The sequence below is a fragment of the Pundamilia nyererei genome, unplaced genomic scaffold, assembly GCF_000239375.1.
Source record: "Pundamilia nyererei isolate P.nyererei 1_Seehausen unplaced genomic scaffold, PunNye1.0 scaffold00044, whole genome shotgun sequence".
Classification (NCBI taxonomy): domain Eukaryota; kingdom Metazoa; phylum Chordata; class Actinopteri; order Cichliformes; family Cichlidae; genus Pundamilia; species Pundamilia nyererei.
The window spans coordinates 1779827-1797427 of NW_005187445.1; the positions used below are offsets into that span (position 1 = coordinate 1779827).

Sequence of the window (17601 nt, forward strand, 5' to 3'; positions counted from 1 at the left end):
CCCCGTCTTGCTTTGGGTTCTGGGTAATTGTCTGTGTGAGTCACAGGAATAAAGATCAATGGCAGTATTGATTTCAGGGTTCTGTGTTTGAGATACACAGTCTCCAGTGTGCTCCATGAATTTCACATATTTCTCAACAATCTCCCTGTGAAGCAGGTGACTTGAATGAAGTTCAGCCCTTTGTTAAAAAAATAGTGTCATCTTGCAAAAACCTCTATAAACTATTAATGACTTCCTCATCTCTGGAAACTATTGTTCTGCTCTGAACAACTCAGCAATTTATGCTGCCTGGCTTTCTCCTATATGTCCCAAACCCCCACACAGTTGACTCTGCCAAAGCCACAGACATTAATGCTGTGTTGTAACGTGCATACATCTCCAGCAGTTTCTTGCAGTTTCTCTCACTGTGGGTATTCTTCGCTCCTTCCTGAACTGGGAATGCACCCTGTCTTCCTGAGCAAGCATCAAAATAAAATGTGATGTCTCCATGCCGTAGAGATGGCAGTGTGAGCTGCAGGCCTTGGGCATGTTCTGCATGCCAGTGATAAAAACAAAACAAAACATCTAGACACAATTCAAAAGTAGAGATCACCATATAATGAAGGTGGTGGGAAACAGGGAGGATCTAGCTGTTTTCCACTCATCCAGATGGGAACTGACTTACTTCATATTACAGCTCTCACCCCCCTATGATCATCATTATGTCTCCATAATGGTGTACTGAAGAACTCCCTCCAACAGTAGGTGAAGATTGCCTTCAGATGAATGGACATTTTTATTTCTCAAAACAACCCAATTTCAATTTTCTTTTCTTCTGAGCATGTGGAAACATGTTCTTCATCTTCTTTTATACACCTCCCCACAACAAAATAAAGGTATGCTGAGGACTGCTTTTATTTTCTCCCGAATCTTTTGTTACTTGGTAACATAACATCCTGACTTTCTGGTCAGGATTTTTAGATTAATTTTGAATCACCTAGAAACACTGAGCGTGTCTTTAAAACCCTAATGTAGACAGATTTGAGACACTCAATTAAAGATGAAAAGAATAAAAGAATAAAATGAACTGTTGCCTCGGATGAAAAATAAATGCATTCTAAATGTAAATAATTGCTAATCCCGTGGTCACAGCTACATGAGTGATACCAGTTTCCCTTATTTGCATTTGTTAGAAGCATCTGTTTAGATGGAATCCCACTATGCCATCTAATCCAGAGGCAGTCTGGCTTTAAGACATGTGATACACTCTTTACACTCAGCCAAGCTGTACGTGAACATTTGTCTCTCAGTGTTCGCTGAGGAGGGACTCAGCGAGCGCTGCTGTTCAGAGGCTGCCTCTCACTGGAAGGATGCAGACGGGGAAAGAAGAGATTCCACTACAGTTAATCAAGGAGCACTCTGCACGTGCCTATAAATGCGAAGGGGCAAATGAATTCAGTGTCACTGGGAGCAGCTCTTTAAGGGGAAGCAGTGATAATTCAAAGGTGGAATTGAAACAGCTGTAAATCTATTTCCTGACTCTGGCTTGACGGTCATTCGTGAAACACCGGACTGTTGCTATCAAAGTGTGGAGCAGGGAGACAGAGTCAGCGGAGTTCCCTGCTTGAGCCAAATCCACAGTTATTGGATGGGATCAACATGAGCAGAATTATGGATGGATTTATGCCATTCTGTTGAGATATTTATACACTCATTTTTTGGGTTGCTCAGGTAAGGTAATCTTTTGTTCTTCTCTGAGTGAAACCTAATTTCTGTCGTTGTTAAGATGTTCAGGTTTTGTATCAGTCTTTGAAGAAAAAGAATGGAAACTGTGAAATATGCATTTATAAAGAATAACTGGACTCTCTGATACAGCGTTGAGAAAATCTAAATACATTTGATCTTATTTTATGATACTGATTTTGCTTAAAATTGCACTGTCTGTTTAGCTAATTATCTATTTTATTCCAGTTTAACATTTACAAAACCAATATCAATAAATAAAAAGACAGAAAAGACAACCCAGGACTACCAATGAGATTTTTTCTTACTTATGATTTGATAAAAGTTTTTTTTAGGGCTTGTCATTGAAATATATAAATTAGATTAAAATGTAAAACCTAATAAATAAATCCTGATATGAATGAATTTCAGGGAAGGAATGTTTTTCCAAAAATATTTTTTCCTTTTCCATTTTGATATGACCAGATGCATTCCTCGCCGTGAATTCTATATTTTCCTTTTTTTTTCTTATCTAAACAGCGTGGTGAGACATTACAAGCCTTTTGATTCCTATTACCACCACGTCACTGTCATATTACTGTGACAGATACAGAAAAGGCACGGCAGCCAGCTGCTTGCAAAATCTTATCTTTCTTTAAGTTTGATTTTGGTTTTGAGGCAGGAGCACAGCTCAGGAGTTGAAGGGAGTCAGCCTGTCAGGGGAAATCTCTGCTGCATGGGAAAAAGTCCCCAGGGATCACTCCACATTTGCAGTGTTGTGGCTCAGGGACAAGACAGGGCAAAGTAGGAAGATGAAATGGTGAAGAACTCATACTTATATAATCATGCTAATGATAAATTCTGATGACTAAAAATCTCCACTGAGGGGCGTTGAGGTCAAATTACCGACAAAAGTGCTTAAAAGAAAATTGAAATGTATTCATTTTTGCTCAAGACTCCAGAAGTGTGCATGCACAGGGGATGGGGCAGAAGTGGAGGTGAGGGAGAGTGAGGTCAGAGGTTGAGACATAATGCATTATGGGTTGATTCCAGCTCTACTGGTCCTCAGCAGATGTGTCCTGTCATGTCCTGGCTGCTCTGCCTGTGCCTCTGGGTCAGTGTGACTGCCATCCAGCTGTGTCAGGCCACTTTCTACGACACCATCCAACAGCATCCTGGGACAAGGCCTGGGCGGACCACAATTCATATGATTGGTGAGTCTTTTTGTACTTTCTTTCTTATTTGACATGACACATACAGCATAGAAATGGCTATAAAAAATACATTCTGAATCATCTCCATTTATTTCCATTGCCTCTTGAGTACTGCTACTGTATGCTGGGTTTGGCTGCTTAAGTGTTTAATTAGATTCCTAAGAGAAAATATTAGCCCACTTTATTTCAGTCTTTATTTCATTAATATATTAGTGATTAACAAATTATTTAGCAGGCAGATTGCACAGGGGCTGACTTTCATTAAGATTTGCACCACATAGCTTGAGAACTTCTACTGAAGATCACACAGATAAACAATGAATGCCTTTGCTTTTTCCTTCTTCAGCTATTACGGTTGATATTCATGCTACACTGCTCCCCCTCAATTTGATCTGTGCGATTGTGTTGACTGTGAAATTACACTGAATGGAATATGAGTGAAGCATTGCGGTCGGACTTTTGTTTTCATCAGGCGGACGTGAGCCCTGGTTATGGTAAATAATTATGATCTCCGAATTCAACAGAGAAGAGGAAGCTCAATGCTGTCAGAACTTCAAAGGGAGAAGTAGCTGCATGAATGTGCAGGTCCTGAGTGTCTGTTATTTCCTCTATGCGCTGGTGCACCTCAAGCATATCAGCAAGAAGTCTTTTTAACAGTCTCAATATTGTGAGTCAGAAGACTTCCCGTTCCAACACCTCCATTTCATCACTCAGGTGTGTGCATGTGAATTGGAGACGTAGAAAAATATATAAAAGAAGAGGGAAAAAACACAGGCAAATGGGATATCTTCTCATAGGTGGTCTCATATCAACAAAAGGAAATTGAATTAATATTTCAACTGTGCGTTCGGGTCCTTTTTTGGAGAAAAGAAACAATTTGAATCCTTCAGGTCTCCGTCTTACTAACAGGGTAAATGTCCTGTCATTCCATTTTTCCATAGACCTCACTTCCGCACAAATGAGATGCCAGTTTTATGAGAGGAGGATGGGATGCCTGTCTGCATTGATTCTGACACTCGAACATTTGTTCTGTGCTGTGTTGTGTGCCTGTTGGATTGGTGGGAGGATTGGGGTTGACGGGTCATGAATTGGTGGCAAGAAGGCCATTGGCTACAGACCACTGGGCCAATCATTAAAGGCAGCAAAATGCCACAAGTTCACGGTGACTGGTATTACCAGAGGAAATCAAGATTACAGAGGGCGAGAGATCAGTTGTGTCCTTGCCAATAGGAATTTAGATCTACCCGGACGTATATCAAATCATTCATGTGTAGTGGTTTTGGAATCAGCTAATTGTGACCTGCTTTTTATATCTCTTAAACATATTGAAACTGTTGATGAATTATCGGCTGCTGTGTGAACAGGCATCTGAGAGATTTATTATCAGCACTGTGTCTCACACTCCAGATGTGTTTTCAATAATAATTTCTTTTTGACATTGTGGAAGCACCTGTTCTGTTCATCCACTGACATATTGGCAGCCTTATTGCAAAGAATGTGTGTCCAGAAGTCCATTAGCTAGATGACCCTTGACTAGGTGCCTGTGTGTGCTCAGTGAATCGAACAAGGTGGCCTGCTTTCCACCCTACAGCTCTACTTACAGATTGCTGCCTGCCACTCTCTCAGATATGCTTAGGGCTATTCTCCGCCTTCCTGGTACAGGCAGGGTTGCTCTCTGCGGTATGATTCATGAGGTGCTGTATTTATTTGGTGCAAAGAGCGTGAACAGTGCACAAAAGAGAACAGATTGTGTTTGTCTTGCATCCGCAAAGGCCTGGTCAGAGATGTTGCTTTTTATTTGGGGTTGTGTATTTCTTGACCCCGAACATATCCAGAGGAAACGAGAGGAATCGCAGATGGACAATTTTTTTTCCGTCTAAAACTCTGACCTGGTAAACAAACAACCAAACAAAAAAAATAACCCCCATAACTTGGCAATGATTTTAAAATGTAAGCTAAGATACTAAAAATACATTTAAAAAACCCTGTGTAGGTATGGCTATTTACACTTTTGCACCTCAGATGTTGTGTGATATTTGTCAAGGATCAAAATACATGCTTCAGTTCAGAGGGAACAAAGGTGTGTTGAATTTTTTGAGCAGCAGTCTACATTCAGGGGAAGAAATAGTGCCATTGGTGATGCAGTGCATCATGTGGAGATGTTAGCAAAAACTACAACAAACAGTAGATAGTGGCTGCCTGAGGTGGCCTTGCTCTCTCGTGAACTTACTCCCACCAACATTTGGCTCGGCAGGGTCAAACTGTTCATAACTGAAAGGTCACTGAATCTCAACGCCGTGCAGATAATCTCTTATCTTGTGGTTACTGTAAAACATTTGGCTGTGAGTGAACATGCATACAAAGAGAAGATATGCAAAGCAGCAGAACTGGGGATACAAGCAGAAGGAGCTCACTTGCATGTTAAAATCTGCTCATATTTAAGTCACGCATGCTACATGTTGCACTCTTGCAAAGTTACCCTTCTTCCTCTTTAAGATGGCTCCTTCAAACATCGATGAAATTTCAGTGTTAAGCAGCTTAAATATCTTCTCTTCTAATATATGGAGTGAAACTATAGTTTCTCCTTTTTTTCCTAGAGTGAAAATACCACATAAATCCCTCATGTCTCCCATTCTGCAGCTTTAGTGGGGACTAGAGGATCAGGACTTTTTTCTGTGTGCCTCAACAAAAGAAACCACTCGCTGGCAAAGCTCACAATGAAACAAACATGAAAAATGGATTTTCGGCTGTCACAAACAAAGGTTGTATCCACTATGCACTGTTTTAGACACTGACAATTTAATAGCCTTATATAAGGCATCCTGGAGGCACATTATTTTGACATACATCTTCCTCCTCCCCTCCCCTAGACCTCCTCTCAACCACGCTCTCACTAGTGTCATCGCTGCTCTGCTGCAGTGCCAATGGGAAGTGGCGTGCAGCCTCAGCCCGAGGCTTCGCCACATCTGGAGCTCGGCAAACTCACTTTGTCCTGATGCTGTTACACATGTTACTGTTATACTGAAAGACCATCGGCCACTCTGTGAAACACCAGAAACTTCTTCTACCGCCTGCTAAAAAGATTTCCCGCTTTAATGGCTCTGCTGAAAGCTGAGGCAAAGCTTGTTCAGCCATCATATTTTAGAAAGTATTCATGTAATTTCCTTGGTTAGCCCTGAAAGAAAAATATATTCTTAAGTAAATGAATCTGAGGACAATCAGTGGCCTAATTATTACTGTATGCTCACAGCTACAAATAGGTTTTACATATTCTAGTATTTCCCATTTATTTCCTCTTTTAGCCTATGAATTATTCATAAGAGAGTACTCCTCTAAGCTTGTGGATATTTGTTTAAACAGCATGTTTAATTGAAGTCTTTCTGCCAATTCTGTGCCGGGCTATGGTTTGTGGTCACAACGCTTATATGCAAAATGAATTTCTGTGGCCCACAGCTTAATTAATTTGCCAGGCTTCTCTCTCTCTCTCTCTCTTTCTCTCTCATGACTTCACCGGCTATTTCTTATCGAAGCCAAATTTTCCCAAGTATTAATAACACAGGTGTTAATGGCTCACAAAGTTTATCCTCCTGATAAAGGCTGCAGTGTTAAAATTTCTCTTCCGGGCCTTTAGAGAACTGCAACAAATTAAAGTAGAAATTAAACGAACTTTTCAGAACATGATACTAATGAATAATGACCTTATTTTAAAAACGTCTTTCAGTTTCTTTACAAAAACATTCTACATTTTAAGAACTTATTGATGTATTTTAACACTGTGCATTATATGCCATGTTTATGTACATAACCTATTACAAATAGGCCACTGTAACAGCCTAATAGCACTCATTCATGAGTCAGAACAGTAATTGCAAATCTGTCACATCTTGAGGTCATTACATTGCTGGCAGCAGCCTGCTATTTTGCCGTGAACCTCATTATCTGAGAGGTAGCACTGTCAAAGTCATATCTCATTGATCATCAGACACGAACAAATATAATCCTCATCATCTGCGGTTACCTCAATGTCTTGCTTTTTTAGATCTGCTGCCATTAAAAACCTCCATCCCAACGTAAAAGTCTTTCATTCCCATCATTCCCTACTACATGTGACAGAAAAGTGACCTAAGTAAACTTATTCATCCTTATGTCTGCCTTAATTCATAATATCAGTGACCCAGAACGAGCCAAAACAAGAAAACACACTCTTGCATACCTCAAGACCCTCAAGGCACTCTAAAGTCTATTGGAGCATATACTGCATGTTTTAAGCAAAGTGGACATTATGTAAATATCCTTGAAGCCAAAGTATACCCTTGGAAATTTGATTTAAACATTTGAAGGCCATAGACTCCCTGATTCTAAGATTGATCACAGCGGGTTAAAATGGGAAAACAGCTGAGAATGAAAAGATGTATGATAAATGTGGTTTATGCTTTCTTTTTCCTTAAAAAAAAGCATGTCTGTAGACGTAAATTGTGACTTGGAATACAAAATCCATCTGTAGTTTGTCTCTGTTTACCTACAACGATGCAGTTAATCAGAGAAGTCCGATGAAACACAGCGTCCAGTCATATCAACAGATTCTCAAAAAAGAGGTGCTTCGGTCTCATTTAGGCTGTCACTAAAGATGACTGTGTGTACCCTCGCTCAAGGAAGCCCCTTTACTGTGTTATGGTCACACCTCCAAACTGACAACAGGCAGCTGCGAATTTTTGATGTGTTTAAAAAAGTAACATAAAATACAACTATTAGAAATGCATCGTCTATAATATAGTCTATACACTTTATAGCATTCTTCTGTCCTTCAGAGTGCACCCCACTTTGGGAACCACTGCTCTAAAGTCTGTGTTTAGTGATGTAAAACAGAGTTCACCTAACAATTCAGTTCAATCCATCACTAAGAAACAAAATGCCAAATGCTTATGGCTTAAACTCCTACTTGAAAGCTTGCATGTAAATAGCTTTTGCACTAAGCCAAAGAAGCTCCTGAGGAACAAACAGAATGCATTGTTACTCCTAAAATTAGTACATTTATGTTAGAACTTTGCGTATACGAACTGTGGCCCGTGGCCAATTGCTTCTGTAAGACATTAGCTCTGCTAAGAAGGCCTACTGTTTAATAACTGCTTAGAATAGCAGAACACGTTTTGCCTCCGAATGACATTATTACTGGATTGTTTCAAACAAATTTGTCTCTGCTGGGTATAAGAAGCAGTGCATCCTCTTGGGGTCATCAGCTAGATTGTTAGACCCTGGATTTGTTTGTAGTTAGCAGCAGTTTTCTAAATATGTTGCTATGACAGCTGACATAGCTCAAGGATAGTTGACTCTGAAACCCCGAATCCTGATAAAAGTGCTCAGTTTGCTTTAATCCAGAAATAGTCCAAAACAAAACTCGGCTTCTACAGACATCGTCCTTTGTGTTGTGTGAAAACAGCAAACCGAATGAGTGTTTTTGCTAATAATAAACACGGTTCGGGAAAGTTATGGAGCAAGTTTATCTGTGTCTGAAAATAAATTAGTTGCTTCTTAAATGAGTTTATGCATACAATTAAAGTTTCACATCAATTAATGGATGATGATGATGTTGGGAGTAATTAGTATCAAAGTTTTATTACACTAAATTGTACATCTGCTTTAGACCACAGCATGATTTTACAAATGTTGGAATAGAGTTGTTTCGTGGTGCTGGGTGACTTACAAAGATAAAGAAATGCATTTATTAGAGGGAATAATAAACTTCACATGAATAATATTTAAATTTCTTGGAAACAAAAACAACTAGCTTTGGATATTTTTCTCTTTTTTTCAGCTTTAGATATTTAAATAAGAAACTAAAAGAATAACTATCTGCTATCTCTAACCCTGGATACCCCAGAGTCACAGAATAGATAAGAGCTAGTGGCACCCTGGACACAAACATGCCCCCAGAACTCCCAAGGGCAAGATGCCCAAACTGAAAAAATAACATCACTGCATTTCATTTTGTATTCTATTTATATCTTGGTTTTTACTTTGTGCCTCTTCTTGTGTATGTTGGTTGTTGTTTTGCTCATTTTTGTGCTTCCTGTTAGTTGTTTAGCTTCTCTTTGTTTTCCTTTTCATATCTTGGTTTTGAATTTGCGGCTGTGAACCTGTATTCTCTGGAACCATTATTTTAATAAGATGATAAGAGGAAAGCGAGTACCACTTTGCAGCCACATAGATGGGCTCTGTGTTGTTTTTAGCCAAAAATGTCGCCCCCTTTTAGAGGCCCATAAGCCCATTGAGTTACAGGATAATAGACTACAGTAAATGTTTTGCCAGGCACCGTGACAGCACTTCAAATTCCTCATTATTAATGACATGAAAAAATCAATTCAGCCTTTTTATCCTTTGTTCCTATGTCAGTGAATCAAAACAAGCCTTCACATTGGAAAGGATCCCACCATCACGGCACTTCACTGTAATTGCTGATGTCAGTGGTTGCACAAGTGTTCATGTGTGAGCACTCGTTCACTTTAATTCAACATTTTCCCCAGGAATCAAAAACTACCAGTGAATTAGTGATAGCTCTCGCCCCCAGAGTTTGTAAACATTATATCAGCAAGTTCAGACCTTCGTGTCTCTTGTGTGCTGAGGATTGCTTGGGCGAATGCACTCTCTGCCAATGTAAAATTCTACCCTGGTGACTAGTTTTCCAGCTTAGCCACATTGTGGGTGTGTAGATGTAGACCTTGTCACAAAGCCTGGGGGTTTTTTTTCTCTTTGCAAAGAATTTTGAGGTGTGGCAGACCTCATGCTCGTCTTGCTCCTTAGATAATTTTGTCACTTCACTGTTGGCCAGCTGCTGTGGAATTTGGATGCTGGGGATTTTATGATCGAGTTGAAAAAAGTAATCTCGCTAAAACTGAGACTGCAGATTCAGAGTCTCTTTTAACTAACACCCCTGTGGTACCCAAACAGCATCGTGGTGAAGAAATATTACTTCTATTAATTCATGCTCTGTATTTGTAGTGTTAAAAATGGGACCTCATTTCCACATTTTTGATTTTTTCAATGAAGGAAATACTTCTTGCAGACTGGGAATTATGCTTGAGAGATCATTTCACATGGCATTGCCTTTGTGGTAGCCTATTTTAAATGCTTGGCAGGAATATGAAATTCATTATCATTACTTAGACCTCATTAAACTGAAAAGAAGCATCTCAACTTGCTAATTGGTTCCAAGGGGGAGGGTAGTATTAGGAATAAGCAAAGTAATTAATATTGGGTTTATCAGGCTCTCATGCAGATTTTATTTTATTTTTTTCTGCTCCTAATATCTCCTTGGTGTGCTATAAGTCTTCTGGCATATTTACACCACAGATCCAATTACCTTTCCTGCAGAGACTGGATAATGCATGTGTGAAAATGCGGGACGAAAGTGGGGATATTATGTTTTTGTCAAATATAAAGAACATGACGGAAAGACTAAATGAGACATTTCAAGTCATGCATCACCAGAAGAAATTAAATTACAATAAAAAGACAGTGCTTTTTAAGGGTCTACATTAAAATCTGGTCCAGTATCGAGCAAATTAACAAGAACTTTATGAGGCAGTCAGTGAAGTGAATACATCTACAATGTCTAATTTAAAGCATGTTATGCATGCATTTAAAATGTTTCAATATACAAAACAAATGTCCTATATCATCCTTAATGGCAGGAAGATGTGTTTAAAATGTTGATCCTTTGGCACGGGCGGCCAGCAAAGATAATATCTGCCATATTTCTCCCCTTATCGGCACTCCTACATAATAATCGCCACTGTCTCTTGAGAGAACAGTCAGGAAAGGTCATTTAATCTTTGCATTACGCATGTTACACAGTTTACATGCTGCTACCACATCGGCACCCAGGGTGGATTGTCTGGTTGGCAGTGAGAGGGCCAGCCAGCAGTCACATCAGAGGCGAACAGCCGTTCTCTAAAGGCTCTCTGCTTTGGCTCTATCTCTCCTTCCTTTTCTTCTTGCTGAATGCAACTCTTTCATCTGAGCAAGCGATCTAAAAATATGAAATACCAGTTCTGGACATTTGCGAGTTAGAGAAAAAAAAAAAGCTAGATAGAAGGACAGGAACAGCTTGACATTTAAAAATGAATGACATCACACTGACAGAAGACAAATTTTTACAATGCATTCTTTGCTATGCGCTCCTTTTCCGAGAACTCTGCAGTAATCGTGTGCAACAACAGCATAGCCTGTTTTATGTGTGTTTAATGGACATGAAAGCTGCTGTGTGATTGCTGTACTTTGCTGTCATGCTCAACAAGCCACACCATAAAAAACACATAACCACTGGCCTTTTTCATGTGTGGGACCAACTGACTGAAGAGTCAAAATAGCACGGAATATCCTTGATCAGGATCACGGTGTCGCCAGTGTCCCGGTCCCGTCTTGTATGTGACAACACGAGACGACAGACTTTGAGGCTCAGATGCAAATGAGAAACCCATTCTCCACTACTCACTGCTTCTTTTGTTACATGCAGTTTTCATGCATCTTAAAACAAAAGCACGCTCTGCACTGTGAGTAGTCATTTGGCATTTCAATAAAGTATCACCCATGTCTGGCCCACTGCACAAGACCAATCTAACGGCCTTCTTGCGTGACATGCTGTCAAAACCACCGGGCATATTTCATGAATATCTGTACTTTTATTTGTCATGGACAGTGCCTTTTCAGAGTAGAAAATGGCAGTGTTGATACCCCGTTTCTATCAAGCACATGCGCACACGTTTGTAAACTTACAACATGCAAGTGTTTTAAAGAAGAAAAAAAAGATCAACCTAAATATGCATTGATAGCAATTAATACCTAAAGCTGTTGACAAATTCTGTTAATTCTTTAAACATTTGCAATTCTCAAATTTACTCGAGCGTTGTTTGAAATCTCATTTACACTGCAACAACTCCTCTGCATTTTCTCCAGACTCAAAACAAATTTGTCTCGGAGTGTATCGAGCAATATGTCACTCACTTTCACCCCAGCATTTATGTCTAGAATAACAACAGTACTGCAGGGATTTCAGATGTTTTTGCAGAAGGCAGGGAAAAAAATAGACACTCAATTTGACACCATGCAGTCACATGTTTTGTGCCTCTCACTGTCTTCCATCTGCATTAATTTGACATTCTCTAATCTGGCGCTCCCATTTCCTGTCAGCAACTGAACTGCTGTACCCTGCTGGCTTGGATGTCTACAGAGAGCATGCACAGAGAAAGTGAAGCCTATTAAGGGTCACCTTGGATGCATTTCCCATTAATAGGTGACAGGCATGGTGCTCTAAAACGTGGACTTCTGTGGTTGGGAAATCAGGGCCCGCTGTCTCTGATAAATGACTTTTGAGCTACAAAATAATTAACCACAGGAACTACGGACTTTCCAGGGACTTCCATGTGACATGGACTCAGCTCTGAGCTTGTTTGGAGTTATTCAGATGTCACACAGTTATCAAGATATATTGTCACATGGCACTTGTGCACTGTGCAAGCATACACATTCAGAACAGGGTGTACACAGAGTGCCACCGGCTGCCAGTCAATGGAATCCAAAGCCCAGGAGAGAAACTGGTTATCTGCTAAATTGAGTCCCTTAGGCTTTCCATTTGGTTTGTATATGGAGTGTAACAGTGACTACTTTCAGTGCTTTCCTTTCGGTTATATTCACTGTTCATTAAATCGTGGTGTTCAGACTCCCTATATGAATTACACGTATAACATTTTTCATGTATACACAGTTCTGAATGCCTGAAACAGATGGCAGAGGAGTGTTGTCATTCAGAGGGTATACTTGCTATCAGTGTCTCCAGAGACAACCCCACAGTCTGGGCTCATTACAGTAGACAGCGAGCCATTGCATACTTATTGCGTAGTGACATTTCTATTGAGATAAACTGACCATTTTCCTCTGCGCAATAGCTGTTTCATCACGTCTGAAGAACCATTTACTGGTCCCACATGAACCCTGCTCACATTCATTAGGCAGGCAGGACCGCAGATCCACAGAAATTCAGAATTGGTGCTACGCGTTCATGTCACGCATGATTTGACAGCATTTGCCTTCAACCAGGCTTGCTGTCCATAACTCATCGAATTTCGATGCAGTGTTGTTGGCTTCCAGCGTGACTCATTGTGCCGGAGAGCATTGACTGAACGACACTTGCTGTCCATTGAGCAGATGAGACGCTGCGGATCCCAGGTGTTGTCATTTGTGTAGATAATAGCATTACATTTAAGTGTTTTGACAATTTTCCATGTGGTAAACTTGTTCTGCACAGAACCCTCTGTGAGGAGTTGTTTAGAGTGCTAGAGAAATGTTTTGTTTTCTGCTTTTTGTGTTTCACAAAATCAGTATTAAATTGATTTTACATTAGCTATCAACACGCTGTTACATCTTGATTTGCAGACTTAAAACAAGCTTTAGGTACTTCGAAAATCATGGAGTTCAGATGAATCCAGAACGAATCGTCCTCAACCTTTTCTGCTTTCTCCTCTTTTATGAGTTTTTGGTATCATTTTTCTGACGTTGAGAAGCTCTAAAGTTGGGTGAGACAGGAAAGTGTTGATAATGTTTTACTTCTGCTGCGTATGAGGATATTATAAGAACACATCAGATAGACCTATTGTATATTATTGCTGGCTATAGGGTATGCCATTCATTTTTGACCTTGGAAACCAGTATGTTGCTTTTGGGCGAAAAATACATAAATATTTCTTCCAACACTGCATCTACAATTCAGTTATTTTTCTACAAGCATTTCTGTATAGTACTTAAGGTAATGATCTCACCATTAGATCCATTTGTAGCTCTCCTGGACCCTTTGATCGTATTTTATGGCTTGTAGATGTTAAACTAAATGTGAAAATGTATAAAGTCATAGGGAAGAAGCTCTAAAAATGCTTTGAATATCAAGTAATAGACTGATAAAAGTGTAACACAAACACAACCAATAAAGCAGTAAGACAACAGAAGACAGGTCCTTTAGCTGCACTGAAGGCACAAAGTTGTACAGTATGACTACCGGTAGTACTTTTAATATGAAATGTAAAAAAAAAAACAGCTGAGAAGAATTTAAAAGTTATTTCTGCTGATAAAACAGCTCTGATCTAATGTACTCTAAGGCTTAGCAGCGCTCTCATTTTTTAGGCATACAGCAGCTAATGAAAGATGTAAATTGATTTCTGGCAAATATAGGATCAAATTAGACTCTTAAAAGGATGAAAAAGTAAAATCTTAGCTTATGCTGCATAGATTTTGCTCTCTTGAGTAAATGTAGTTATTCTTAAATACAGTCCAGTATTAATGTAAACATTTATCTCATATGCTCGAAGAAAATTGGTGTGATTCCGTATGTTTTTTTTTAAATTTCAATGCTTAATTTGGTGAATACTTCAGTATCATTGATGTCCTGTTCATCGTTAATCATTTACATTGTATCTGTAACTGTAGAATTAGAAAATGTCAAACACAATCAAAAGCATGTTCATTGTTCCAAGGATTTATTTCTCATAACAGATCAACAAAGGTCAGCATATGCAATAAATCACCATAAGAAACCAAACAACACCAGGAACAGACCTTCCCAGGCAACACTAGAGAAATCTTACCACAATATAGCAGAATTATTTTTTCCCCAGCTCTTCCAAGCCTGAAAATGAGTTGTGCCCTGTTGAGTGCAGGTTATACAGGTTTTCTGGCCCAGAGTAATGAAGAGGCAGGAGCAGGGAGCATGGCAGCAAAATCAGGGCAGCTCCAGTTGAGACCCTTTTTCTTTGTGACCTCTGACCTGATGAATGACAATTTCTGTGTGACCCTTGTTCCCTGTCAATCAAAATGTTTTTGTAGAGGCAATACAACCATGAGCACGCACACACACTGGCAGACACACACACTGTCAAAAGCCATTTGTCATTTGGAAGACTGATAATAGGAGAAATGGAAATACAGAAAACAATTATACCCTTGCATGACTCCAGCCCTTACCTGAAGAGAGCATTCATATCCAACCATGTTATCCTTCGTTTCCTTCTGCAATATTTATCATGCAATGATGGGGTCTTGGAGCATGCAGCGTGTTGTACTTGCAGGCTGAAACCACGGGTGAAGTTGAAGAGCATTCATCAGTGTAAGCTTAGCTTTTGTTTAAAGGTACCCAGTACACCTGCCAGCTGGAAATACCACACTGATTTGCATTTTTATTCGATTTTAATGTATTCTTCGGAGGTGATGATTTCCAAAAATAGAGTATCCTTATTCTTTGCTGTGCTTGGTAGCAACAAGCAATGCAAGTTAATTCTGTTGAATAGTGTTTTTAATAGATCAAAGAAGAAATCTGGGGCTGTCTTATGCAATTAAGGAGATGCATTAAGAAGAACAAACCCCTGTGGGCTGTTGTTTTCAAATGATGCCCCACTGCTTCCACTGGTACATCACGATTAACGTTGTGCAGACATGCCCTTTTGTTGAGTGCATCAGGCAGCAGGCAATATTCGCTCAGACTGGCTACAGAATTTGGATATTTTTCAGTTAAACCAAAGGCTGTTTATGTTTTCTGAAATATACAACCTGGAGTTATGATAACCCAAAGAAGCTCAACAGACTTGGCAAGAAGCGAGAAAATGACAAACTTTTTTAATTCTATCCTTCCCATGGTCTGAAATTTGACTATTCATTTTGTCCCTTAATGGGAAGCTAGTTGTGTTTATTAATAAACACAACTAGCTTCTGCTACTGCAAGAGCAGATTCACAACCGGGGATTGTAAATATGCTGAATATCAACCCGGGAGAAATACTGAATCCTGAATCAATTTCAAATAAGTTTATACCAATCTGACTTTTTGAAGCTTTACACACTTAGAAAAGATAACGATGACTCTTAATGCAATGAGGTAAAAATTAGAGAATCACAGTGAGAAGTTCAGTGATCTACTTTTACCCAGTAGGTCACCTGGGTCCGTGTTGGTTAATCCCCCCGGAACTTAGATGATGACTCACAAGATTTATCTTATTCCTTTTTTTAAATTTAAGCTGCCTTATGAATGAATTTAGTTTCCACTTAAAAACCGAATCCCTACAATCACATTTTTCTTCCTTTATTTAGAAGTGATCCAAAATTATCATGCGACCTCTTCATATTTCAGTTTCAGAGCTCAGTGTGAGCACCACGTCGCCCCGATTTGGCGTTTTAAGGTATTATAATGCAATTAAATATAGGAAAAGGAATTTTAAAGTTAGAGTGCAATAGTGATCAATAGATTGAGAATGTGCACACGTGCTGACAATAGGTAATGCTTTGCTGTACTGTGAGTAGAGTGGTAACCATATTTATTACACAGATTTATTTTACTCTTAAAAAAGTACCAGGGCAGATATATTTCTTAGCATTTTGTTCCCTTTATGACTGCATGAGAGGAAGACAGGAAATATAGACAGGAAATGCCAGAAGAAAGAAGGGTTTATGGCTGCAACAACAGTCAGATGGTAGTCAAACTGTAGAATGAACCATGTCCTCATTGTTTGCCTTAATTAGTGAGAAAAGATATCCCTTCACCAGTTCAGTGTACCATTTGAGCCAAGAACAAGCAAATATTTGTTATTTTCTCTTGATAAACAAATGAAACAGTTGGTTGAGTGTTACTTAATTGTATGCTGTTTTTTTTTAACAACAACTTAGTAAATATTCAATCACTGATTATATGCAATAGCAAAAGTTTCAAAGAAAGGTGAAAGAAAGGTCTTTGAATCATCTCACAACTAACACAACCCCATCTTTTTTGATTGCTTTATGGTTGGTTTCATTAGTTTCATTGCAGTGATTTGTCCGATGACCAAACTACATCGGGTTTTCTGCTAAGATGGTGTCCAAGGCTTCGAAGAAACTACTAGGAATCAAGAGGACCTCACTAACCAAAATATTCAAATGCAGTGAAGCAATATATGCAAATCTAGCCATGACACATTTCACAAACCCACAGCTCATTGTCAAACATTACTTCAAATCACTTTGCTGGCAGTGTACCAGATACTTTCCCCCTCTCACTGCTCTTTCTCTCTGCAACCTCCTTGATCTTGTGTCATGTTGACGGGTGTAATTGTCAGATGGTCCTTTGCTGCACAGCTCTCATATGTTGGAGAGTCTGAGCGCAGTGGGTGGGAGAGGCCAGAGGCCGAGGTGGGTCATGTCCGTTTCGTCCAGTTCTAACATCCCTCAGGGCAAAGCCAGTAGTTTGGCGATAATTGCATGGTGGATGCAGTGTTCATATTCATGATAACCCTGAAGCAGGCCTCTCCTCCTGCTAATAGATGTCTTTTTTCTGCCCGCTCTCACACATCTCTTCATCGTCATTTCACATTCGCCAAGCTGCAGGGGCTTCGCTTGTTCAAAGACTGTAAAGCACAGGAATGATTATTCTGGTTTACGGCAAACTTCTGTGATGTTTTACTGTTATTTTGCTGCATAAAAACAAACAATTCATGAATATGGACATTGTAGATTAAACACAAGATACATCATTTTCAAGTACCTTAAGGGACATTTTTAAAGCATTCAAAATCATGAGCAGAAACATAAATATGACAGTTGTTGTTTATTAATAAACACACACACACACAAACACACACACACACACACACACACACACACACACACACACACACACACAC

At 39.4% G+C, this 17601-nt stretch overlaps 1 protein-coding gene across 2 annotated transcripts in view; it reads left to right on the top strand.

Moving 5' to 3' along the window:
* The first annotated feature begins 1308 nt into the window (after positions 1–1308).
* Positions 1309–17601, top strand: part of LOC102216119 (protein FAM19A1-like) — a 19705-nt gene continuing 3412 nt past the window's right edge. The window contains exons 1-2 of one of the 2 annotated variants that reach the window (XM_005731696.1): positions 1309–1710; positions 2755–2915. In XM_005731696.1, coding sequence (XP_005731753.1) covers positions 1655–1710; positions 2755–2915 — 217 coding nt within the window. In that variant the 5' untranslated portion in view covers positions 1309–1654. The remainder of the gene's footprint in view (positions 1711–2754; positions 2916–17601) is intronic. The other variant, XM_005731697.1, reaches the window with a different exon arrangement.